The sequence below is a fragment of the Thamnophis sirtalis genome, unplaced genomic scaffold, assembly GCF_051295495.1.
Source record: "Thamnophis sirtalis isolate CommonGarterSnake01/CBP01778 unplaced genomic scaffold, rThaSir2_p1.2 scaffold_4, whole genome shotgun sequence".
NCBI classification, from domain to species: Eukaryota; Metazoa; Chordata; class Lepidosauria; order Squamata; family Natricidae; genus Thamnophis; species Thamnophis sirtalis.
The window spans coordinates 69,222,121-69,247,580 of NW_028261384.1; the positions used below are offsets into that span (position 1 = coordinate 69,222,121).

The following is a 25,460-nucleotide window of genomic DNA, read 5'->3' on the forward strand; positions in this document are numbered from 1 at the left end:
TAACTGAATCTTTGTAGAGGCCCAGGTTTCCTGCAAGAAGAGGATGTCAAATTGTGATATATAGTTAAAAAAGTGTTGGTCTTTTGATGGAATAGACCAACCCGCTATATTCCAGGTTATAAGGGAAAGTGGGTCATCTTTTGCAGCTCATCAGGAAACTTGATTTATACAAAGGGAAGTTGTCTGGTTGTTACCATGGATTGAGGTGTCATCGCACGCCGAATGGGAGGACCCATCTAGGTCATGTGTAGACTCTTGAGGAACTTGTTCAGGGTAAGAGGTTTTAGCACCAGCTAACAGAGCTTGCCATTCCGATGCCTTTTCCCTGGGTGTAGGACAAGGCGTTATTAGGTCGTCTTTCATTCTTTGAGATGGTGGCTCTGACATGGGTTGCCTCTCAGTTTCTTGGTTTGGTGCTGAAGGTGCTGAAGGTGTCATGGGATATTCAGTTTTTTGGTTTGGTGCTGAAGCTATTGAAAGTGTCATGGGATATTCACACAGGGATGAAAACATCTCCATCTCTACTGGGATGTCTAATATCCTGTTTGGGTCTTGGCTTCTATTTTCCATAATCTTGTATTCATGTAATCCCTTGTCCTCTGGGGTAGAAATGAGAGGCTCAATTATTGGGGAAACCAGATCTATAAGCGGCTCTGCTGTGTCCATCGTGACCAATAAGGATTTCTTTAAATTTTCTAACTTGTATAATATATTGTCTTGTTCTTTCCTTGGGAGAGCGCCAAAAGCGTTAATGATACCAGCTTCTGTGCTGTTAAGTATCTCTTCTCCGAGCAGGGCTGATTGACTCCTACTGTCCTCTCTTTTTTCCAAGGTTGAAAATAAGGAGGAGGCAGCCACCTTGGGAGCCCGCAAGCTGGTATTAACGGAGTAACCCTTTCCTCACCAAAGACTCTGATGGGAAAGATTTGGAAGGAGGCTAAATATGCCTTCATCTTGAATAACATTTTGAATCACAGGAGAATCTGCTTCCAATTTGGGCCCTCAGGTAACCTCTCCACAGCACGGAGATCAATCATGCCCCTGTGACGTGAAGAAGCTGGCTTAGGGAATTTAATATTGCACTTCTGGAATTCCAACGTCCATAATTAAGTCCATTCAACTGGATTCTAAAAGCTATCCGTTGGGTTTGTAGTGAGCGATGTGATTGTTGTAATTGAGGGAGGGATGCTTTTCTGATTTCTTCTTTATTGATACCTTTTCCTCTCATTGCCTTATCTGGGGAGGGACTGTTTTTCTGAGAGGACTGCCACTTTTTATCCGACTCTTTAACTGTTTCTCTGGCTCTTTTTCCTTTTCCTTATCCTGCATATGGGAGTTAACCAAGTCTTCTGCAAGATCTTTGGTGGGGGTACCTGGGGCCCTAAATATTGTACTTGAAGAAAAACAGCTAAATCTTTTTTCAATGTCTCTACAGGGCGGGGCATAACCTTTTCCTAGGGGGTCACAGCAACACTTGTAATAACAACACAAATAATTCATACACCATTCGAAAGCCCATCAAAAACTGAGTTTATTGACACGATTTAATAGTCAGTATGACCACCATTAGCCCTTCGAACAGCATTCAAACGAGGTGGATAAGAACACAACAAATCTTCAAACAGTTCCGTTCGATTTTCCAGATTTTTCAACAGTTTCCAAATTCATTCTCAAAGTTTCAACCGAATATCGATTTTGACCTTGCTCCTGAATCATCAGAGCTTCCACTTCATCCTTAATTATGGCCCCAATGTTCTCTGCCGGATTGAGATCTGGCGAATTTCCCGGCCAGACGTCATTGCCCCAAAATTCGACATTGTTTTCCTTTAACAATTGCTGAGTCGCATTTGCACGCATGCAAGGAGCTTTGTCATGAAGAAAGACAGCCTCACCAACCACCAAGACATTGTCTGGATCACTGAGAAATGGAATGACATTCTCCAATAAAATTTTCTCACGGAAATAACTGCCATCCCAGGATTCCCCTTTATCCTTCAAAACCCAATGCAGTTTCTTGGCTGTGAAAATGACGAAAATCGAAAGGCAATGCATTTTATTCTGTCAATGATCCTTTGTTCTTCCGAATCGAATTTTCCAGCCATTCTTAAAGCAAATTTAACATTTAATAGCTCATTCAATTCAGTTTTTTATGGGCTTTAAAATGAGGTGTCGCGGAAGTTGTAAACTGCTGTCGATCTTGCTGTGACCCCCTAGGAAAAGGTTATGCCCCGCCCTGTACATCATGTTGGATGGCAATTAATTGTTCAAATATTGAAACCACCATTTGCGCTGTGAGAAGGCATTGCTTTGCCATAAGCTCAGTTGAATTTTCCCAAGGTAAACTCTCCATATTTTGAATTATCTGGTTGTTGGTCGCCTTTTTTGCTTTTAGCTCAGCCTCCCTATAGGAAGTTATTGGGCTAGTTGTTTGTGAGAAGAGCTGTCTTTCAGTTTGTCCCCCCCCCCCCCCGCCCCAGATCGGGAAAGTCTAGTAAATGCTGTTTTGCCACATCTTTTTGCTGGTCCTGTTCTAATCTCTCCAGATTGTTGGGGATGGGGGGGTAGTTTACTTACAGATCTCTTGCCAACAAAGTGCTCCTCAATTCTTTGTGGTTTTGCTGTCTTCCCTGGCGGGATAGATCCTGGGCTGGTGCCATGGCATTTCTTTCTTTTTCCAAAGCTTATTTAATTCTCGGCAGCAACAAAAGTTTTTTACTCTGTTATCTCCACCCAAAAATGTTAATTAAATAAAAAAGGATCCAGTAGGAATACTAAAAATTGATAAAATAAAATAAAACCGGGAAACACTACTACAAACAAGCTCCAGCTGCACTGGCTGCAGCTCCGCCCCCCTGTATTCAAAGTAGAATAATTTGAGTTTGGTTATTTTTGCCTAGAATGAGTACTCTACATTGATTTGTTTGATAACCGCTTTGCTTTTTGGCTGTCTGTGGTATTCAGGAATCTTCTTCAATACCAAAATTCAAAAGCATCAATATTCTTTTTACCCTACTTCTTCAGAGCCCAACTTTTGTTTTCAGAGTATCACAGGGAATACCACATTTCACTCTTTTAATTAGAAACAATTCAATTATGCTTTTAGATTTATTTTAATCCCTTTGTTGTGGTATGTATGAACATATGCATGTTTAAACCACATATTTGAAAGAAATATGTGAGTATCTTGTAAGCAGATATTCACCAATCAACAATCACAATCACATTCAATTTTGGTTATACAAATAATATACCTAAGCTTTACATAGTTTTTCATTAACACTTCAATAAAACATGCAATTATCATCAATGGATTCCTTCTTTCATATGTTCTTACAAACCTCTAGAAATTAATACTTGTTGTCACATAATTCTGTACATGTTAATCTTTTGTTCATAATTGTACTTACAGCTTTGTATCATAAATAATACATTTATTTTAGTAATTTGTGACCTATCAGAATGGAGAAGTATACGTTCTTTAATATTTACTAGTAAATATTAATAAACATTTAATAATAGATCATATACACACCCTTCCTGGCCTGGACCTAAGATACCATTTATTGTTTGTTGAAGATGCCAAAATATGGAATCTTCAGTTTGGTGCCAGCTAAAAGAAGGCTGAAAGAGATCCTGTTGGAATGTTTTTTTCTGGGAAGAGAAAATAAAACTCAATTTGAAGAATCCACTGTACCTTCTCCATTGCATATGGAAGAACCATCGTTGGAAGTAGGAAGTTGTTGGACACTATTTGGCCTACTTTAGGACTGCAGACTTCCACAAGACTGTGGATTCAGGTTCTTTGTAATTATTTGAATTGAATTGAATTGAATTGATTTTATTTGTAGGCCGCCCTTTTCCCTGAGGGGACTCAGGGCGGCTCACAGAAAACCAGGGAGGGGGGAATACAACACTAAGACGACAACACATAATAAAAATAATACGCAACATGCATACAACATTCGGGCGGGGTAATGGTCCTTATCCCCAGGCCTGACGGGCGAGCCAGTTCTTCAAGGCTGTGCGGAAGGCCTGGACGGTGGAGAGGGTACGAATCTCTACGGGGAGCTCGTTCCAAAGGGTCGGGGCCGCTGCTGAGAAGGCCCTCCTCCTTGTGGTTGCCAGCCGACACTGGCTGGCCGATGGAGTGCGGAGGAGGCCTAACCTATGAGATCTTATAGGTCGTAGGGAGGTAATTGGCAGAAGGCGGTCTCTCAAGTATCCAGATCCACTGCCATGTAGGGCTTTATGGGTGATCAATAGCACCTTGAAGCGCATCCGGAGATCGACAGGTAGCCAGCGCAGCTCGCGGAGGATAGGTGTAATGCGGGTGAATCGGGGTGCACCCGCAATCACTCGCGCGGCTGCGTTCTGCACTAGCTGAAGTCGCCGGATGCTCTTCAAGGGCAGCCCCATGTAGAGCACATTGCAGTATTCCAGCCTAGAAATCACGAGGGCCCGAGTGACTGTTGTGAGGGCCTCCCGGTTCAGGTAGGGTCGCAACTGGCGCACCAGGCGTACCTGGGCGAATGCCCCCCTGGTCACAGCCGCTATATGATGGTCGAATGTCAGCTGTGGATCCAGGAGGACTCCCAAGTTGCGAACCCTCTCTGAGGGGTATAAAATTTGACCCCCCAGCCTGAGTGTTGGATTAGTGGCCGAATTTTTGGGAGGAAAACACAACAGCCACTCGGTCTTTTCTGGGTTGAGCACAAGCTTGTTAATCCTCATCCAGTCCATGACGGCTTCAAACCCCCGGTCCATTACGTCAACCGCTTCATTGATTTGGCACGGGGCGGACAGATACAATTGCGTATCGTCCGCGTATTGATGGTATCTAATCCCGTGCCTACGGATGATCTCTCCCAGCGGTTTCATGTAAATGTTAAATAGTAGGGGGGATAAGACCGAACCCTGCGGCACCCCATATTTCAGGGGCCTTGGGGACGATCTCTGCCCTCCCACTAACACCGACTGCGACCTGTCCGAGAGGTAGGAGGAGAACCACCGTAACACGGTGCCTCCCACTCCCACCTCCCGCAGTCTTCGCAGAAGGATACCATGGTCGATGGTATCGAAAGCCGCTGAGAGGTCAAGGAGGACCAGGATGGAGGGATGTCCTTCATCTCTGGCTCTCCAGAGATCATCCATCAATGCGACCAAGGCGGTTTCAGTGCTGTAACCGGGTCTGAAGCCTGACTGGAAGGGGTCTAGGTAGTCTGCTTCCTCCAAGGACCGTTGGAGCTGGAAGGCCACCACCTTCTCAACAACCTTCCCCAGGAAGGGGAGGTTGGAGACCGGGCGGTAGTTATTAAGGACAGCTGGATCTAGGGATGGCTTCTTCAGGAGGGGTCTCACCACCGCCGCCTTCAGTGCGGCGGGGAAGTTCCCCTCCCGAAGAGAGGCGGTTACAACCGCCTGGATCCAGCCTCGTGTCACCTCACTGCAGTTAGAAACCAGCCATGAGGGACACGGATCCAGAGCACAGGTGGAGGAACTCACAGCTCTCATGGCCTTGTCCACATCCCCGGGGGTAACCTCCTGAAACTCAACCCAGAGCTGTTGTACTTGGTCCCCCTGAGTCTCGGCTGGAACTGCAGGTGTGGAGTCCAAGTCCGTCCGAAACCGAGCAATTTTGTCCGCTAAGAATTGGGCATATTCTTCAGCTCTGCCCTGCAAGGGTTCCCCCGCCTCCCTTTTGTTCAATAGGGAGCGGGTTATCCTAAACAGGGCGGCTGGGCGGGACTCAGCGGATGCGACCAGGGAGGCTATATGTGATCTTTTAGCTGCCCTAAGTGCCCTAGTATATTCCCTGGTGCAGGTGGTTACCATTGCTCGGTTCGATGCGGACTTATCGGACCTCCAACGGTGCTCTAGGCATCTCCTCCGGCGCTTCATCTCCCGGAGCTCCTCGGTGAACCAAGGTGGTCTCCGGGATCCGCCGCCTCGGAGGGGCCGCAGTGGCGCAATCCGGTCGAGGGCCTCTGACGCTGCCGAGTGCCACGCAGCAGCCAGAGTCTCTGCCGGACTGTGGGTGAAAGTATCAGGAATAACCCCAAGCTCTGTCTGGAACCTTACTGGCTCCATAAGACGCCTGGGGCGGAACCACCTGGTCGGTTCCTCCTCCCTACAGTGGGGGTTTGGCCTCCGGAAGTCGAGCCTCAGTAGGCAATGGTCTGACCACGACAGGGGTATGATGTCACTCCCCCTCAGACCAAGATCACACATCCACTGCTCCGAGAGAAATACAAGGTCAAGCATGTGTCCCGCCGAATGGGTTGGGCCTCGGATTACTTGAGTCAAGCCCATGGCTGTCATGGAAGCCATGAACTCCTGCGCCCCATCAGAGTTTTCACCGAGCGACGGCAAATTAAAGTCCCCCAGGACCATCAACCTAGGGAACTCAATTGCCAGCTCGGCTACTGACTCGAGGAGCGAGGGGAGGGCTGCTGCAACGCTGTTGGGAGGCAGGTACGTTAGCAGCAAACCCACTTGACCCTTGAGGTCCAACTTTAACAGCAAAGACTCACACCCGACAATCTCCGGAGCAGGGACCCTACGAGGAACTAACGACTCCCGGATAACAACGGCCACACCCCCACCCCTTCCCTGGGCTCTCGGCTGATGCAGCACCTGAAATCCTTCTGGGCACAGTTCTACTAGGGGGACTCCTCCCTCTGGGCCCAGCCAGGTTTCAGTAATACATGCCAGGTCTGCCCTCTCGTCTAAAATTAAGTCCCGGACGAGAGGTGCTTTATGTACAACAGACCTGGCATTTAGCGACAGCAGCCTGAGACCAGGGTCCTGATTACTTACACCATCTGGTCTTGGAGTGGGGCTCCTAGGGCCGGAAGGAGGGATCTCTGTGATGTAGCGAACCCTCCTTCCCCGGTAATGGCCTGCCCTAGAGTCCCCGCCGTATCTGCCCCTCCCTGTCACGACCGCAATACCCCGACCCTCTCCCGTGTCTTTAGTCCCCCTTTTTGTTTTGGTTGCAGGACAGAGTAGAATGTCATAACTATGAATTGCAATACTCAAGTCTCATTTTAAACTACTGCATTGCATTTGTTTTGTGAGGGTATATTTGTCTCTATTGTTGGTCTTCATAATAAAAAAAACACTGCTGCTATTACTTTGCACCAGTGGTGGGTTTCAATTTTTTTTAGAATCTATTCTGTAAAGGTGGCCTGTTTTGTGGGAGTGGTTTGGCACTCATGTGACTGGGTGGGAGTGGTTTGGTGGTCATGTGACCAGGTGGGAGTGGTTTGGCAGTCATGTGACCAGGTGGGAGTGACTAGGTGGGTAAGGTCATGTGATTGGGTGGGCATGGCCACCTCGATGTCACTCACATGGAGGGGTATCTGGTCTGGCTTCTCCTTACCCCTGCTCTCCCAGCCAGTCTCGCCTCGTCTTCCATGTTATGGTGGGAGAGGAAGCATTTTAAGTCATCTTCCCCTTGATACTAGCCAATAAGATGAGATTTTGCTGTCAAAAGACCACCTGCTGTATATTTCCAAATATACAGCAGAATGGTTTATCACCATTCTCTTGGTAAGACTGAGTGGAGAGATTTATAAAGAATAACAGAGTTGGAAGGGACCTTGGAGGTTTTCTAGTCCAACCCCTGCGGAAACATGAGATGAGACCCTATACTATTATGGACAAATTTCTTCTTAATAAGCTCCAGTGATAGTATACAATTTCTGAAGGCATCTCATTTCTCTAATTGTTCTGTCAAGAAATTTCTCATTTCTAGGCTGGATCTGTTTGATAAGTTTCCGTCTCACAGATCCGTCTTATAGTTACTTCCAGTTGAGCCAGGCACCACCTATTTTATACAATTTTTCTTGTCTGTGTAAAATCTTAGTTTACTCTCCATTAATTGCATTTTTGATGAGAAATGATGTTCTACAGTGGTATTCAGTTTACTACAATGATTTTTGTAAACTGCATTAAAGGTTGAAGAATACACCTCTGCTTATACTGATAAAGATTATTCTTTTACAACATTAAATAATACAGTAAATCAAATATTTCAAATATCTTACAATTGAAAAATACATTAGAAAGACCTTTAGTGGATGTTTTACCATTCTTTCTCTTCTCCCTTAATTAAATCTTTCTGCTTTTTTTTCCTTGGGCCTTATTGCAATATTTCAAAATTCTAACAGATCCTTCACAAAGATTCAAGATTTAATGAATTTGTATGCCGCCCAATCCCGAAGGACTCTGGGCGGTTTACATGAAAACAATTTAAAAATATTAAAAAATTTAAAATACAAAGACAAGCAAGTTAAAAGAACACAACATGCACTCAATCTTAGTGGGGCTGGAACTCAATCAAGGACCAGCAGCCCCAGGCCTGATGGAATAGCCAGGTCTTAGTAGACTTTCGGAATGCTGAGAGAGTGGGGAGGGTCCGGATCTCAGGGGGTAAATCATTCCATAGGGCCGGGGCAGCTACAGAGAAGGCTTTCCCCCGAGGAGCCGCCAGACGACATTGTGTAGTTGACGGCACCCGGAGAAGGCCCATCCTGTGAGATCTTATCGGACGCTGGGAGGTATGTGGCAGGAGGCGGTCACAGAGATATCCAGGTCCTAGGCCATGTAGAACCAGTTCTAATTTAACTGGAATACAAAACAAACTTTTCGGTTTGGAATTCCCTGACTCTCACCCCCCCCCCCCGCCCTCAGCTCCTCAACACTTCTCAGTGTTATGTACAGAAATATGCTTCCCTTTTATTGCTCATTTTCAAATTAACAAGCCAGCTGGTTTGGGGGAGAGAAGCAGTTTCTCCTTCCTCATGCACAAGCCTGATAGAGGACAACTGCTTCTTCCCCTCCTCCCCTCTCTTTTGTTCCACCACTGCAGCATCTGGAAAAATGTGCACCGGGGATAGGCACCACCTGCATGGCCTTTTGGGGAGAAAACACACACACACACACACACACACACACACAGCTGTCTCCAAGGTCCACTGGTGGGCACCTTAAAGAAAATAGACCCAATTGTCTTGCAGACCTCCTTCCCTGCTTTTTTGTTTCTTTTTCCTGGCAATCTATTGTGGACAGCCAAGCAGAGCTCCAAGAGGGATGGGGGGCCAACTTCAACCAATTGGTGCAGCCCAGAGACCATGCAGCCTGCTCCCCCGCCACAAAAAGAGCCTCCTGTTGGTCTTCCCTCCAGGGAGGGAGGCAAAGGAAGACGTTTGAGGGAATCCCCCCCTCCCAGTTCTCCTCCACTTCCCCATCACCCCATCTGCACATACCTCTTTCAGGTGCTGGGCTTCTTGAACCCCTTTCCTTCTTGCACCCCCCCCCCTCAACATCTGCTCTGATGGCAATTATGGCTAAAAGCATTCTTTGGAAGCTGCGACTGTACCCTCCCCCTCCCTTTTGCAGAAACTCCTCATGTTGCACAATTGCTCCGTCTTTCCTGGCTTTCAACTTTTCTTGTCCGATTATCTTCTCCTGCCCCCCCCTTCCCCTTGCACGGTCTTAGTTGCTGCTTGGAGGGGGGAAGATTTCTGGATTTGCAGGGCTGAGAGGAAAAAGGGAAGGAGAAACAGGCCCTCCAAGGCCTCCTCCCCTTGGCGTTTTTGGCAACCAAATTCCCTCCCCCCCAACAGAGGACCCCCTCCACCCAAATGCTCCGGGGCAGAGCAGGCTGGCCCCATAACTGGGCAACATGTGGAGATGCTGCAGCACCTCTGTTCTGAATGAAGGGAGAGGAAAAAAGTTGGGATTCCTCCTGCTGCAGCCCTTAAATGGCAGAGAGAAGCTGAACTTTCCCCCCTCAATTCACAAAGGAGATGCTGCTCCCTTTATGCCCCTCCTGGCCCCCTCCCTCCCAGGGTTGAAGCACCTGAAAGGGACAGGCAGGCTGCCACAGCTCCACTGAGAAGACTTTTCTGAGAGGAGAAAGTTCTCCGGTCTGGCTGTACCCGAGCTGGTGCAGCGCCCGTTTGATCAGAGCAACCACATGGCTCAACTGCACTGGCTGTCTCCCTTGCGACAGGATGGGGAGGGGGCAGCCACAGCTTCCAAAGACCTTTTGCTTTCAGGCAGGGATGCTGACTGGCACTCGCTTCACTTACTGCTCATCACTGATGCCCCTTCGGCCAGCCCGGCTGCAGCCCCACCAGCTGGGCGGGCAAAGGAAGTGGGTGGGCGGGTCAAGCATGGTGCGGACAGGCAGGGCGAGAGAGAGAGAGAAAAAGAGTGGTGGCAGGGCTGCTGGGGGAGTGAAGGGGGCAGGCCAAGGGAGTGAGCATTCCGGTACGTGGCCTCCGGAAGACCCAGTATGCAAATACACACCGGATTTCTGGGTCCGGACCATACCCCCTAAAACCCACCTCTGCTTTGCACCATTTCTTGAGTATAAAATATTATAAACAACAACTAATGAAGATATTTTATAACAAGGCCTTTTAAAAATAAGGCAGAAAGATTCCTGCTGTTCAGTTGCGTTTTCATCAGAATGCATGACAAATGAGATTTACAAATAAGCAACCTAGTGCATATATTTCTGCTTTAGATATCATTTCAGTTTGTTTATGGGACATAAGAATGTAAAATATCTGAGCTAAAAAAGTCAAAATTTATCACAGCATGTACAAGTCTGGTGCAAGTATCCCTCAAATTTATTTATAAAAATCTAAGGCCTGGGATTAAAGGAAGTTTTTTCTGATAATGTGCAAGTGCATTTTTAATGTTTTCCCAGATTTCTTGCTATACAATCATCTGAGCCTGCGCATGAAGAATTCTAGTGATACTACAAAGCTGGAGTTGTGGATAGCTGTGAAGCTAGTTGAATAGTTTGGCAGAGAACTGGGTGAAATGAGGTGGTATTCATTTCTAACAGAAGCAAAACGATTAGAATAGCTCCTCATACTGTATCACTTTCTTTTTATTTCTAGATAACAAAACTCCCTTTTTCTTCACCCCATTCTCCCAATTTTCTTTGAAAATTCAATTTCCTCAAGAAGTTTGTAACCTGACTGTAGCTGCATCATAATATTCTAAATCTCAATGTAAAACACATTATGTAATGTTAAAAAAGAAAAGTTGTTTGTCACTTACATTTATCCTGTAATGAATCATGTGGAACTTCTCCTTGGGGACTCTCTTCCAAATCTCCATAATGCAAAACTTTATGGTTCGGAGAGAGTCGACAATACCAAAATTTGTCTGATAAATAAAGGAAGTTGTTAATTTGTATCGTAACAATCAAGACAACACCACCTTGAATGAAACAAACAATTATTACATTGCAAGAAACAAATAAGAATTATCAATAAATATTTGTGGAACATCAAATCTTGTAGATGAATTTTATGCTCTAGCCCCCATGAATTTTCTTACTACCTTTATCTTCTATCAGTAAATTTTCTTTAAAAATGATTGTATTTACATTTTGATAGAGATCTACTGTATACCTATTCATTACCCTTTTAAAATGAAGGTAGTAAGGACTTCTCTTTCCTAAAACACCTTTATTTAATAAAGCATATATAATATGGATCTGTCCAAAATGCTGTTTTGCTGTACCTGAACTTAGTTGTTTCTCCTTTTCACTTAAAAGAAGGTCAGTTAATAGTGATATAAACTTCAGGGGTTGCCAAATATTGAGACTGAAGCAAATTTAATAGTCATAGTTTACCACAAGTGGGGGAAATTATTTTATATTGTTTGAATATTTTCTATGATTCTGTGTCATGCTTCATCCCTGCTGTAATACTGTAATTAAAATGTCATTATTTTACTTAATTATATTTACTTAGAGTATAAGTAAAGTCTTAAAGTGGAATTTCTACCCTACTGTTTCAAAAATCCATCCATTAAAATATATGATGTATTGAAATGGCTCCTTGCAGCTTTCATCTGAAAAGGCATACAATTATTCTATGGCAAAGGAAATGTAATACGTAATACTGTTTTCTCCCGGTAAAGTGCGCATGTGCGAGTTTCCGAATGGCCGCCGGCGTTTTTGCTCCAGCTGACAGGCGGAACAAGACATGGGAAACATCACGGTTTCTTAGCAGTTTTTCTGGCGGCGAGCCCAGCAGCAGATAGAGAATGATCCAGGGGACCCGGCCACATGATCAGTTGGGGAGTTACTGCTTTTGGCCGGCTTCCAGCCTGCATGGTCACCTTGGAGATTTCTTCCGACCCGGTGGCAAAGATGGCGGCGCCACGCTGACGATGCCACTCCTGGCAGCCTCTCATAGCAGCATCTTCTGCCTTTACTTTGGAGACCTCAGGGAATTGGGAGACGTGAGAGAACCTGCGGACTTGGGAAATGTGGGAGAACCTCTAGACCGCATTGACTACATTGGCCTAGTGAGGGGGTGGTTGGCCCGGATGGCGCCGAAGGAGATCGGGTGGCTGGCTTGCGGCCGCCGCCACAGCCCTCCCGAGCCCTCCCCCCTCAGCGTATTTCGACCTGCAGCGGCCTCTATCTCAGTCTATTGTGATCAGGAGAGCCCTTGGAGCCTGCTTGTCCTTTGGCTTCAAGGAGTGGGGTGACTGGTTTATTTGGTGCCGGACAGAGGTGGGCAGCTGTTTTTGCTTGCCATTGCTGCTGCCCCTTTGGGTGCCCCCCTCCATTTGACCGGACTTTTCTCTGCGGTGTGGCCTCTCCTTCCTGCCCTCTTCTGTGGCTGGGAGGGGGCCTTCCCTCCTTACCATCTATGCTAGCTGGCTCTCCCTGCTCATGCTTATGGACCTTGGACTCCCAGCTTTGCGACCTTACTTCCTTGCCACCACCATTACCACCTACCGCTATCCCAGGAACCCTATCTTAGTCACCTAGACTTTTACTTTCCTTCTACCATGCTATCTGGGAAAGAAGACACTCCGCTCCCTTTACATCTCGTTGGCTTTGACTTGACTCTTGTGTTTCCGCCCCATGAACTTATGGACTCACTTACAGACTCACTTGGACAATATCAACATCAACTTTAATATTTGCGCAACCCTTCCTCTTTCGTATGTGGTATGTATGCGTATGTCTGTGAGTGAATGATCCCACCTTCTTTTAAACTAGCGTAATTCTATTTTTTATTGTATGGTTGTACTTTTCTAACTATAGTGGGGTATGTATGTGGGAAATGCCTGCTTGGTGCGTATGAGGGGATTGAGAGCGCAGCCCGGAGCCCCCTCCACTGAGTGCAGAAGCAGAAGTGGATGGGGGCCCGGCTCCACCTCTCAACCTAGAGTGTCTGGTTTGAACGGCCTGCTGAGAAGAACGGGGGCCTTGGAAGATAGAGGGGGGTCTGCGGGCGTGGGGGTGGGCCGGAGCATTACAGTCACGACTGGGAGGGGCAGGTACGACGGGAGCTTCAGGGCTAGCCATTACCAGGGAAGGAGGGTCCGCTAAGTCACAGCGATCCCTCCTTCCGGCCCTGTTAGCTCCACTCCAGGACCAGATGGCGAGAGTTGTCAGGGCCCTGGTCTCAGGCTGCTGTTGCTAAATGCCAGGTCTGTGGTTCACAAAGCTCCCCTCATCTGGGACCTAATATTAGATGAGGGGGCAGACCTGGCATGTTCCTCGTAGGATCCCTGCTCCGGAGCTTGTTGGGTGTGAGTCCCTGCTGGTGAAGTTGGACCTTGGGGGTCAATTGGGTTTGTTGCTAAGGTACCTACCTCCCAACAGTGTTACAACAGCCCTGCCTGTGCTCCTCGAGTCAGTAGCTGAGCTGGCGATTGAGTTCCCCAGGCTTATAGTGCTGGGGGATTTCAATCTGCCGTCGCTCAGCGAACGCTCTGATGGAGCACAGGAGTTCATGGCTTCCATGACAGCCATGGACTTGACCCAGGTAATTCAGGGTCCGACTCATACAGCGGGTCACATGCTTGACCTCGTATTTCTCTCGGAGCAGTGGAGACGTGATCTAGATTTGAAGGGCATTAAGACCTTGCTCTTGTCATGGTCTGATCACTTCCTACTGAGGCTTGACTTTCGGAAACCAATCCCCCACTGTAGGGAGGGGGAACCGACTAGGTGGTTCCGCCCCAGGCACCTGATGGACCCTATGGGATTTCAGACGGCGCTTGGTGAAATACCTGACTCTCTTGCCCACAGTCCGGCAGAGTCCTTGGTCGCTGCTTGGAATACAGCGGTGGCGGAGGCTCTAAACCGGATTGCGTCTTTATGGCCTCTCCGCAGCAGTGGATCCAGGAGGGCTCCTTGGTTCACCGAGGAACTCCAGGAGATGAAGCGCCAAAAGAGACGCCTAGAGCGATGCTGGAGGGCTAGTAACTCTGAATCCGACCGAACACAATTAAGAGCGTTTATTAGGACTTATCTAGTGGTGATACGGGCGGCAAAATGTGTGCATTTTTCCGCTCTTATTGCATCCGCAGAATCGCACCCAGCCACCCTGTTTAGGACAGCCCGCTCCCTCTTGAAAGGGAGGGATGCGGACGACCTTCTACAGGGTAGAGCTGAGGGATTTGTTCAGTTTCTGTCGGATAAAATCGCTCGGATTCGGACGGACCTGGACTCCATTTGGATGATACCAGCCGAGGCGCCGGGGGAAGGTCTTGATCAGATTTTATGGAGCGAGTTTCAACTTGTCACTCCTGAGGAAGTGGACAAGGCCATCAGAGCAGTGAGTGCCTCCACCTGTATACTGGACCTGTGCCCCTCCTGGCTGGTCTCGACCAGCAGGGAGGTGACACGTGGCTGGCTCCAGAGGATTGTCAACACCTCTCTTCGGGAGGGATCCTTCCCGCACCCTCTAAAGGATGCGGTGGTGAGACCTCTCCTTAAGAAGCCTTCCCTGGACCCAGCCATCTTGAACAACATTCCTCTATTCTAGTGCTTCTTGATCTCTCAGCGGCCTTCAATACCATCGACCATGGTATCCTTCTGCAACGGTTACGGGAGGTGGGAGTGGGAGGCACTGTCCTATGGTGGTTCTCCTCCTACCTCTCGGACAGGTCGCAGTCAGTGTTGGTTGGAGGGCAGAGATTGACCCCTAGGCCCCTCAAATATGGGGTGCCACAGGGCTCGGTCCTGTTCCCCCTCCTATTTAATATCTACATGAAGCCGCTGGGTGAGATCATATGCCGGCACGGGATTAAATATCATCAATATGCGGACGATACTCAACTGTATCTGTCCATCTCGTGCCAACTCAGCGAAGCAGTGGAAGTGATGTGCCAGTGCCTGGAGGCTGTCAGGGTCTGGATGGGAGCGAACAAGTTTGCACTCAATCCCGACAAGACCGAGTGGCTATTGATGTTCCCTCCTAAGGATGGTCCAGACATTCCACGTCTCAGCCTGGGGGGGTGAAATTATACACCCCTCAGAGAGGGTCCGCAATTTGGGTGTCCTCCTGGATCCGCAGCTGACGTTAGAACATCATCTGTTGGCTGTGACCAGGGGGGCTTTTGCCCAGGTTCGCCTGGTGCACCAGTTGCGGCCCTATCTGGACCGGGAGGCCCTTCGGATGGTCACTCATGCCCTCGTCACCTCAAGACTGGATTACTGTAATGCGCTCTACATGGGGCTGCCCCTGAAGAGTGTTCGAAGACTGCAGTTGGTCCAGAATGCAGCCGCATTCTGGATCAGATATTGGGTGTACCTAGATACACCCATGTTACACCTATCCTCCGCGAGCTGCACTGGCTCCCCATTGATCTCTGAACGTGCTTCAAGGTGCTAGTCGTTACTTTTAAAGCCGTACATGGTTTAGGACCTGGCTTCCTGAGAGACCGCCTCCTGCCATTTACCTCCCAATGACCAATAAGATCACACAGATTGGGCCTCCTCCGGGTGCCGTTGGCCGGTCAATGTCGGTTGGCGGCTCCCTGGGGGAGGCCCTTCTCTGTAGCTGCTCCGGCCCTATGGAACGATCTTCCCGTAAAGATCTGGACCCTTACTACTCTTCCGGCCTTCCGTAAAGCTACTAAGACCTGGCTGTTCCGGCAGGCTTGGGGCTGTTGATCAGTATCCAGCCCCACTCTAATAGTATGCATGGTGTGAAATTTTAATAATTGTATTCTTATTTTAATTTTTTATATATGTTCTTTTGTCTTGTCTATAAGCTGCCCAGAGGGCCAAGGGAGTGGGTGGCATACAAATGTCAATAAATCTAAATCTAAAATCTTTAAAAATAGCTACCATATTTTTAGGAGTATAAGACGCACTGGAGTATAAGATGCACCAAGGTTTTGAAGAGGCAAATTAAATAAAATGTAGGTAGGTAGATAGAGGGATAGAGAGAAAGAAAGAGAGAGAAATACAGTAGGTAGGTAGGGAGAGAGAGTAGGTAGATAGGTAGATAGATAAAGGGAGAGAGAGGGAGAGAAATAGGGAGAGGGAGAGAGAGAGAAATACAGTAGGTAGGAAGAGAGAGGGTGTAGATAGGTAGATAGGTAGAAGGATAGAGAGAGAAATAGAAAGATAGAGAGAAAAATACAGTAGATAAGTAGGGAGAGAGAGAGAGAGTAAGTAGATAGGTAGATGTTTCCAGGTGTATTTATCCATGTGCTGGAGAAGGAAATCGCTGACAATCTGCAGCACCTAAGACTTGTTTCTGCTGGCACAGCACTTGATCAATGTAATTCTTATCAACCAGATAAAGAGCTTTCCAAAAGCTTTCCCCAAAAAAGTTTTTGCACTCTGCAAACCTCCCAAAAATGGCCCGTTTTTCACAAAAATGGGCCCTTTTTGAAAAAAAAAAGGCATGAATAGTCTTGGTGGGGTTTGCAGAGTTCTCCTGGGTGGTGGAGGGCCAAAAATGAGCAGAAAACGGCCCATTTTCGGGAAAATGGGCCTGGTTTTTGTCAAATAAATTTCATGCATAGCCTTATGGAGGCTTATAGAGTGCTGCTCGGGGATGGGGGGGGGACAAAAACGGCCCATTATTTGCTCATTTCTGCCCTCCCCAGCCCCCAGGAACTCTCTCTGAAAGCCTCCATAAGGGTATGCACAGCCATTTTGGTGAAGGGGCAGGGCTTCAGGAGGCAAAAAATGCTGTACTCTATGTATAAGACGCACCCAGATTTTCAGCCTCTTTTTTGAGGCAAAAAGGTGCATCCTGTACTCCAAAAAATACAATATTTATACCACATAATTCAAAAAGGAAAAAATAATTGAACTCCCATATCCTTGTGACCCTTAAGAATTTCCCCCTAAAATGGTAAAGATAAGAAACCCAGTTTGTGCAGCATGAGAACAAATTATTTTAAAATATTCTCAAACTTAAAAGGAGTAATGGTAGCTTATGTCTGCAAAACACTATTAGAAAATTGTATTCAATAGAACTTAGCCTCCACTTGCAACTACAATAGGACAAAGATATTGCCATAAAAATTAGTCCCAAATCTTTTTCTAAAATAATTCCTTGATAATTTTGCAGATTTTAAATGTGTGCCTGGATTTCCCCATGACAATGTATGCTTTCCTCCTACTCACTGACATTTCATGGGCTGCCACAATCAAACATTGATGGTAGATCAGAAGAAGCAAGACACAGATCTGCTTTCAGAAAGAGGTTTGTATTCACCTTAACATCATAGCTTAAAAAGTAATAAGAAACCTTACTGACTATCATATAGCATTATTAAAGTGGCACTGTAAATACTACATGGCATTCTTTGCATCCATTCAGAAAGCACCTTAACTACAGAATGAAGAAGAAAAAAGAAACAAATATGTTAAACAAGAAGCAGATAAAATAATTCTGATTTGTACCTTGCCGGCGTCGGCTGTTAAGCTTCCGAAAGCAGGTTCCTTCAACAAGACGATTTAGACGCTGCTGCTTTATCAACTCTAAAATTTCAGGCTGAATCTTCTCTTTTAGCTCCCTGGAAGGAAAACACAAATAAATAGTCTTAGACTCTCGTCATGAGACATTTCTATAATGAGAAAGTCCCATTGTAGATACTGGTTCTTTTTGGAAAAGATTATGCATTCTAATCCATTTATTTGAGGAAGGTAGAATTTAAACTCTGCACTGGATGTAAGCTGTTTCTTATTCTACTTCTAAATAACAGAAGTTTGATAAAACTGCTAATTCTTTTAAAGAACAATTTGTGAGGGCTACTCCGGAATTGATTAGGCAGTTAATTAACAAATTAGATACCCTGTGCATAAGTATAAACATTAATTGATTACTCGGGAACTATTTTTATATTTTTGTTGATAAAATTTCACCTTTAGACTGTGCATATTGAGTATGGATGGGACTGCATGCCCTGGTAATTGAGTGCATGGGTCAAGAACACATTTTTCAATCTTTTCCAACTGAGGTCCCTTGAACTATTATAACCATCATTCTCAACTCTCAGGTTAAATGAGATACTATCTCAGGGGTTTATCTCAGGGGTTGCTACAAAGAAGAGGGAATCATTTATTCTCCAATACACTTGAGGGTAGAATAAGAAACAATGGATGGAAACTAATCAAGGAGAGAAGCAATTAGAACTAAGGAGAAATTTTCTGACAGAACAATTAATCAGTGGAAAAACTTGCCTCGGGAAGTTGTAAATGCTCCAACACTGGAAGTTTTAAGAAGAGATTAGATAACCATTTGTCTGAAGTACTTCCAACTCTCTTATTCTATTCTATTTGTACTACTAGACCTTCCAACTCTGTTATTCTATTCTATTTGTGCTACTAGACCTTCTAAAGCAGTACAGAAATTAGGAAAGAACTGTATTGCACAAACCAATTGCAAACTACTGTATAGCTTCCCTTCACCAAACAAGGAGAGAACATCTTCCTTGACCTTCAAGAAATCATCTATTCTTATATAATCTGAAAAGTATGAATAGTATTTTATCTTCTATATCTTGACCCTTGAAGTAGATTTCCTCTCCATTTGATTCCTCTTCATTCTTTCATTTTCAGGAACAAACCAATTACCATAGATATCAACAGGTTTAGTCTCTTTATATTCATTTTCCACTTCGGTGTTTTGAGTTTCAATCACCCCATTTTGAATTTGATGAACATTTTCAATTTTTTTCATCATATTTTCTTGTTATATTCCAGTTGTTTCTCTTCTCTATTTAATAGTTTCTGTAGCTCTGAAAGTATATCTTGCAAAGTCAAGGCCTCTATTTTTCCTTCAGTTTGTGTCATTGCTGTTCTGGCTTAAAAGATCAACAAAATTAAAGCATAAGTTCATATTGTGGCCCAGCAGGAGCTGTTGGAGCTGCCACCAGACTCTGACAGCAAGAGGCCCTATGAATTGGCTCTGGAGGATGTGGAGTACCCTGACCAGGGTTCCGACTCCGAGCAGGGCGCAGAGAGGCTGGTTGGCCACCAGGAGGTGCCTGAGCCTTGGAGCAGTGGGGAGGAGACAAGGGAGTTGGTCCTGGATGCCCGGCAACGGAGGGCTAATAGGCGTAAAGAACAGTTACGCAGTTACAGGAGATAATTGAACACAGCTGGTGATAATTAGGCTCCTCTCAAGACTATAAAAGGAATGACTTTCCACATGCTCGTTGCAGGAATCAACATATTTACTAGAGCTGGAGAAGCTATCGTGGCTAGCTTGGCAGGCTGGATTACTGCCAAGGTTAGTCTGTGCTGGATTGCTGCCAAGGTCTAGTCTGTGTGTTAATAAATACTTGAAGTATCTTTGTCTCGGCGTGCTTTGGTGTTGAAGAGGGGGGTCAGAACAGGTTCACAAAGAACGTTGGTCGAACATCAAAGGGCCATCTATACGTTCTTATCAATGGCCGAGACAACAAAACCCTGAGGCACCAAGTCGGAGCAATCTGTGAAAGAAAAGAGGGAAAAAAAATCCGTTTTGAAAACTCAGAGTTCATAGTACCTCCCAGCCTCCGAAGCGGAGACAGAACAGAACAGAAAACTTTCATCTGTGAATCATAAAGAGTCTGAAAGAGAAGGTAGAATAAGAAAGCTTAATCCATCTGTTTCAAAAGGCTTGTGTAGATTCGATCGTTGTAAATAACATTTAAAAAGCAAGATAACCATTGTCCAAAACCATTCCAAGTTCAATTCCGCCGCTTGATTCTTCTATTCTTTAATTTAAATTGGTTTTTGAGTTTTTCTGGGCAGATTCTTTTTTAAAGCAATAAAAATTCTTCACCAGCTGGAAACACTTTCGCTTTCTGTATCCTTCTGTTTGGGCTGCCCCTTGTGGCTGGAATTTTTGTCACTGGCTTGAAGATCTTCTCTTGCTTCTTTCGAGGATTTTGAGATATCCCAGAGATCAGCAAGACGTAATCTTCCTGTTCACCGTCTTTTTTAGGTCTGTTTGGACCCCCAGTGGCAAAAGTATTGGCTGTGGTCTCAGAGCATTGAGACCACACAACCATCTCGTCGCGACATTGGCTCCTCCCTCAACCAAGTACCTTCTTAAGATGTACAATGTTCTGAGTAGCACAGTTTTTTGCAGTTCCACTGATGTTATACCAGGAAGCTGCAATTCGTTCATGTATCTTATAAAATTCTTGGACATGGTGCCAAGTGCCCCGATGACAATGGGTATCACTTACATGCTTCATCCATAGCAGTGTAGTTTCAATGGCCAGGTCGCGATATTTCATTATTTTTTCTAGTTCTTTTTCTTCGATTCTGGCATCTCCAGGAACAGCGATATCAATAAACTGTACACTTTGGCCCTCTACAACTGTGATATCTGGCATATTGTGCTCCAAATGATGATCTGCTTGTATTCAAAAGTCCCACAAGATTTTCACCTTCTCATTTTTGATAACTTTTTCCATTTTATGTTCCCATGACTTTCTGGATACAGGTAAATCATACACTGCTCAAAAAAATAAAGGGCACACAAAAATAAGACATCCTAGATCTGAATGAATGAAATATTCTTATGAAATACTTTGTTCATTACATAGTTGAATGTGCTGACAAAAAAATCAGACAAAAATTATCAATGGAAATCAAATTTAGCAACCCATGGAGGTCTGGATTTGGAGTTACACTCAAAATGAAAGTGGAAAACAATACTACAGGCTGATCCAACTTTGATGTAATGTCCTTAAAACAAGTCACAATGAGGCTCAGTAGTGTGTGTGGCCTCCATGTGCCTGTATGACCTCCCTACAATGCCTGGGCATGCTCCTGATGAGGTGCCGGATGGTTTCCTGAGGGATCTCCTCCCACACCTGGACTAAAGCATCCCCCAACTCCTGGACAGTCTGTGGTGCAAGGTGGTGTTGGTGGATGGAGTGAGACATGATGTCCTAGATGTGCTCAATTGGATTCAGGTCTGGGGAACGGGCGGGCCAGTCCATAGCATCAATGCCTTCATCTTGCAGGAACTGCTGACACACTCCAGCCACATGAGGTCTAGCATTGTCTTGCATTGGGAGGGACCCAGGGCCAACCGCACTAGCATATGGTCTCACAGGGGGTCTTAGGATCTCATCTCGGTACCTAATGGCAGTCAAGCTACCTCTGGCGAGCACATGGAGAGATGTGCGGCCCCCTAAAGAAATGCCACCCCACACCATTACTGACCCACTCCCAAACCGCTCATGCTGGAAGATGTTGCAGGCAGCAGAACGTTCTCCATGGAGTCTCCAGCCCCTGTCATGTCTGTCACATGTGCTCAGTGTGAACCTGCTTTCATCTGTGAAGAGCACAGGGCACCATTGGCGAAGTTGCCAATCTTGGTGTTCTCTGGCAAATGCCAAACATCCTGCAAGGTGTTGGGCTGTAAGCACAACCCTCACTTGTGGACGTCGGGCCCTCATACCACCCTCATGGAGTCTGTTTCTGACCGTTTGAGCAGCCACATGCACATTTGTGGCCCGCTGGAGGTCATTTTGCAGGGCTCTGGCAGTGCTCCTCCTGTTCCTCCTTGCACAAAGGCGGAGGTAGCAGTCCTGATGCTGGGTTGTTGCCCTCCTACAGCCTCCTCCATGTCTCCTGATGTATGGGCCTGTCTCCTTGTAGCGCCTCCATGCTCTGGACACTACGCTGACAGACACAGCAAACTTTCTTGCCACAGCTTGCATTGATGTGCCATCCTGGATGAGTTACACTACCTGAGCCACTTGTGTGGATTGTAGACTCCGTCTCATGCTACCACTAGAATGTAAGCATCACCAGCATTCAAAAGTGACCAAACCATCAGCCAGAAAGCATAGGAACTGAGAACTGGTCTGTGGTTACCACCTGCAGAACCACTCCTTTATTGGGGATGTCTTGCTAACTGCCTATGCTTTCCACCTGTTGTCTATTCCATTTGCATAACAGCATGTGAAATTGATTGTCAATCAGTGTTGCTACCTAAGTGGACAGTTTGATTTCACGGAAGTGTGATTGACTTGGAGTTACATTATGTTGTTTAAGTGTTCCCTTTATTTTTTTGAGCAGTATATTTTTTACCTAATGACGAGTGGATTAATTTAGCAACTCGGTCATGTCTTACTTTGTAATCAGTTTGTGCAATTTTCCTGCATTCACATATTACATGTGAAACAGTTTCGACTTCGTTATTCCAAATTGGCAGTTTGGGTTATTAGTGGATTTTTGTATCTTCGCTTTCATGGCATTAGTTTTTAGTGTTTGTTCTTGAGCAGCCATTATTAAATCTTCCGTTTCTTTCTTGATTGGTTTGGTTTGGTTTGGTTTATTAGATTTATATGCCGCCCTTCTCCCAAGGACTCAGGGTGGCATACAACATTAAAAGAAACACATAATACAAAAGTTAAAAAAATTAAATAGAATATCCCAAACAAACCCAATTAGAATTGACAATAACATTTTTTTAAAATATTCAAATTAAAATTAACTATGATCAATAATTTATTTTGTTTTGTTCAGGCCAGGCTGGCTTGCTGGAAAAGCCAACTTTTTAGGGCGTGTCGGAAGGACCGGAGGTCGGGGATTATACGAAGCTCTGGGGGCAGCTCATTCCAGAGGGAGGCAACTCCCACAGAGAAGGTGACATGCCTCGGGGTCGATCCCTGTCCTCCAGTCAACACAAATTGCGACCGATCCCACCCCTGCCCTGGGCTCTTGGCTGGTGAAACACCCGGAATCCTGGTGGACATAATTCACTAAGGGGAACACTCCCCTCATGGCCCAACCAGGTCTCTGTAATGCATGCCAGGTCCACTCTACCCTCTTGTATGAGGTCGTAAATGAGGGGAGCCTTATGTACCAGGGACCTGGCATTAAGCGATACCAGCCAGAGACCAGGGTCCTGTAATCCTGAGCACCCAGGGGTGTGAGAAGGGTGATGAGGGTTGGAACGCGCGATCGCTCTTAAACAGTGGACCCACGTCCCCCGAACATAATTTGGCCCTCGGCCCCCACCATATCTGCCTCTCCCACAAACAGTAGAGATGGTGAACCCCCCCCCAATGAAATGGCTTAATGTCTCCCCCGGAATCCCAACCCTTCTCTGCACTCCCAACCTGCGCCCATTAGTTAGCTCTGGCCTGTGCCCTGGCAGACTCCCCCCCAAGCCTGTCTGAGCAATCCGTATCAACCCCTCCACCCCCCCTTAAAATTTGATTTTAAAACCCCTGTAAAAAACCCCTAAGAAGTCTCTTCTTCGCATGCCACCTCTTGGGATCAAAGATCTGTCATTAAGGAAGCGTCTTGATAGGCAAGAAGGCCATCCCCGGGAAAGAGGGAGTTCCCGAAGTGAATAAAGTTCTCTTGCAGTATAGCATAGAGGAGAGTGTGGCATCAACCAAACGGGATGATATCACGGGGTGATGGAACAAGGAGATGACATGTCCATGGCGGGGGAGGGAGCCGACAGTGTTCAAGGGGGGTAGCGGGAAGCTGCTGCTGGGCACACCACGCCGGCTGCAGAGATCCCAAGCTGGGCGACCCGCCGCCGATGCCGCTGAGCACACCCACGCCGGCTTCAGACACCCCAGGCCAGGCATTCTGATGACCACACCCACCCCAGCTGTGTTCAAGGGGGGGGGGTAACGGGAAGCTGCTGCTGAGCACATCCATGCCGGCTGCAGAGATCCCAAGCCGGGCATCCCACCACCGCCGCTGACTGCTCCCACACCGGCAGCCACTGACGCTCTTTATTCTCCTCTTACTGCCAGCTGCTCCTTTTCACTCACAATGTTCTGGCTATGAAGCAGTAAATCGCAGCTCAATGGTATCCCCAAGGTCCCAGGAAGTTCTCATAGCTAGATCTAGAACCAACGATGGGATAGGGTACCCCTGCAAGCCCCCAAGAAGGACAATCATCTCCCCGAAGCTCTCCTCAAACATGACAGGACACCATCTTGGGCATGCGCACAGAGTTCTACTTAATAGTTCCCATCTTAAGCCATGTCCGTGTGAAGTTGTCATCACATTTTCCTTCAATATTTTTCAAGTGTTGTCCATGCAAAGCTTTGGTTTTCCATCTATTTAATCTGTCATCCAGCTGTTTTTCCTTATATTCTGCCTTTGTTTTCTGTTGTTTTTATGACAATCAAGGAGACTAAGGAATTTTATGGTGCACTGAAAAATTTATATTACACAGGAATTTTCACAGACCGAGAAATCTTACATTTAATATTGATGCCACATTCTGACATTAATACTGAATGGCTTTATTTATCATTTTATGGACAAGCTTAGATATGTAATGAAAAGATGAAACTTATAGTTTCCAATAAAAGAAATCTATAAATGGCCAGGGTTGACCACATGCATACAAATGTGTACTAACAATCACACTTTTCTGTTTATTATAAGCCTGGAAAGGAGTAAAAGAAGAACTGAGGTTTTCCCCCCCAAAAAATGGCATTCAAAGAGCAAAAGTATCTTTTTCAGAGCTTCTATGTTGCTTCAAACATTTGTTCCATACTTCGTTTGACTGAGTCACTGATAGTCACTACCTACCTACCTACCTACCTACCTACCTACCTACCTACCTATCATCTATCATCTATCATCTATCATCTATCATCTATCATCTATCATCTATCTATTACATTATTGAATTTCCAATAACTCTGCAAGACTAGAAGAAAATATTTTGGATATATAAAGGGTCAATCCTATAAACACTCATGAATGCATTCTAAGCAAATGTGAAATATTTCTTTAAATCATGGTCCTACATAACTTCCTGAAGTTATTTCTGAAGAAGCCACAAATATCAGTTGTATTCGTTGTAAGGAAGAGAAAAAGTAAAAAAAAAAAAAACCTTACAAAATTGGACGAGATTGGAAATCTTCCTGGTTCATTCTCTCAGACTGGCGGATTTTCAGTATTTCTGTATAGCTGAGATTCTGAAGTTTACTTTTGAACTGATCCAGTGAACTAGGCTTTGTGGTCAGTGCTCTCATTATCTGCTCCCTCACTACTTGCATGACCTGTGGAGGAAAACAAAATTGCAGTTACATCAGAATAGCACTCGTCTTCAATTATAAAAAACAAGTTCTTTCTAGAAGTCTGATGCAGCTGCTTAAAAAAAAACCTTGAAATGTTGTAACATCAACTGTGTTATATTGATAGGACATATCCAGTTTTACTT

General features: G+C 45.7%; 1 protein-coding gene across 8 annotated transcripts in view; it reads right to left on the minus strand.

The window, feature by feature from the left end:
* Nucleotides 1–25,460, minus strand: part of ELMO1 (engulfment and cell motility 1) — a 562,024-nt gene that overhangs the window by 14,419 nt on the left and 522,145 nt on the right. For all 8 annotated transcript variants that reach the window (XR_015696387.1, XM_087713089.1, XM_087713086.1 and 5 more), the window contains 3 exons: nt 25,136–25,299; nt 17,708–17,820; nt 11,083–11,190 (listed from right to left, as the gene is read on the minus strand). Coding sequence is in view for 7 of the 8 variants with exons in the window: in XM_087713089.1 (XP_087569215.1) it covers nt 11,083–11,190; nt 17,708–17,820; nt 25,136–25,299 (385 nt within the window). In the remaining variant the exon portion in view is untranslated. The remainder of the gene's footprint in view (nt 1–11,082; nt 11,191–17,707; nt 17,821–25,135; nt 25,300–25,460) is intronic.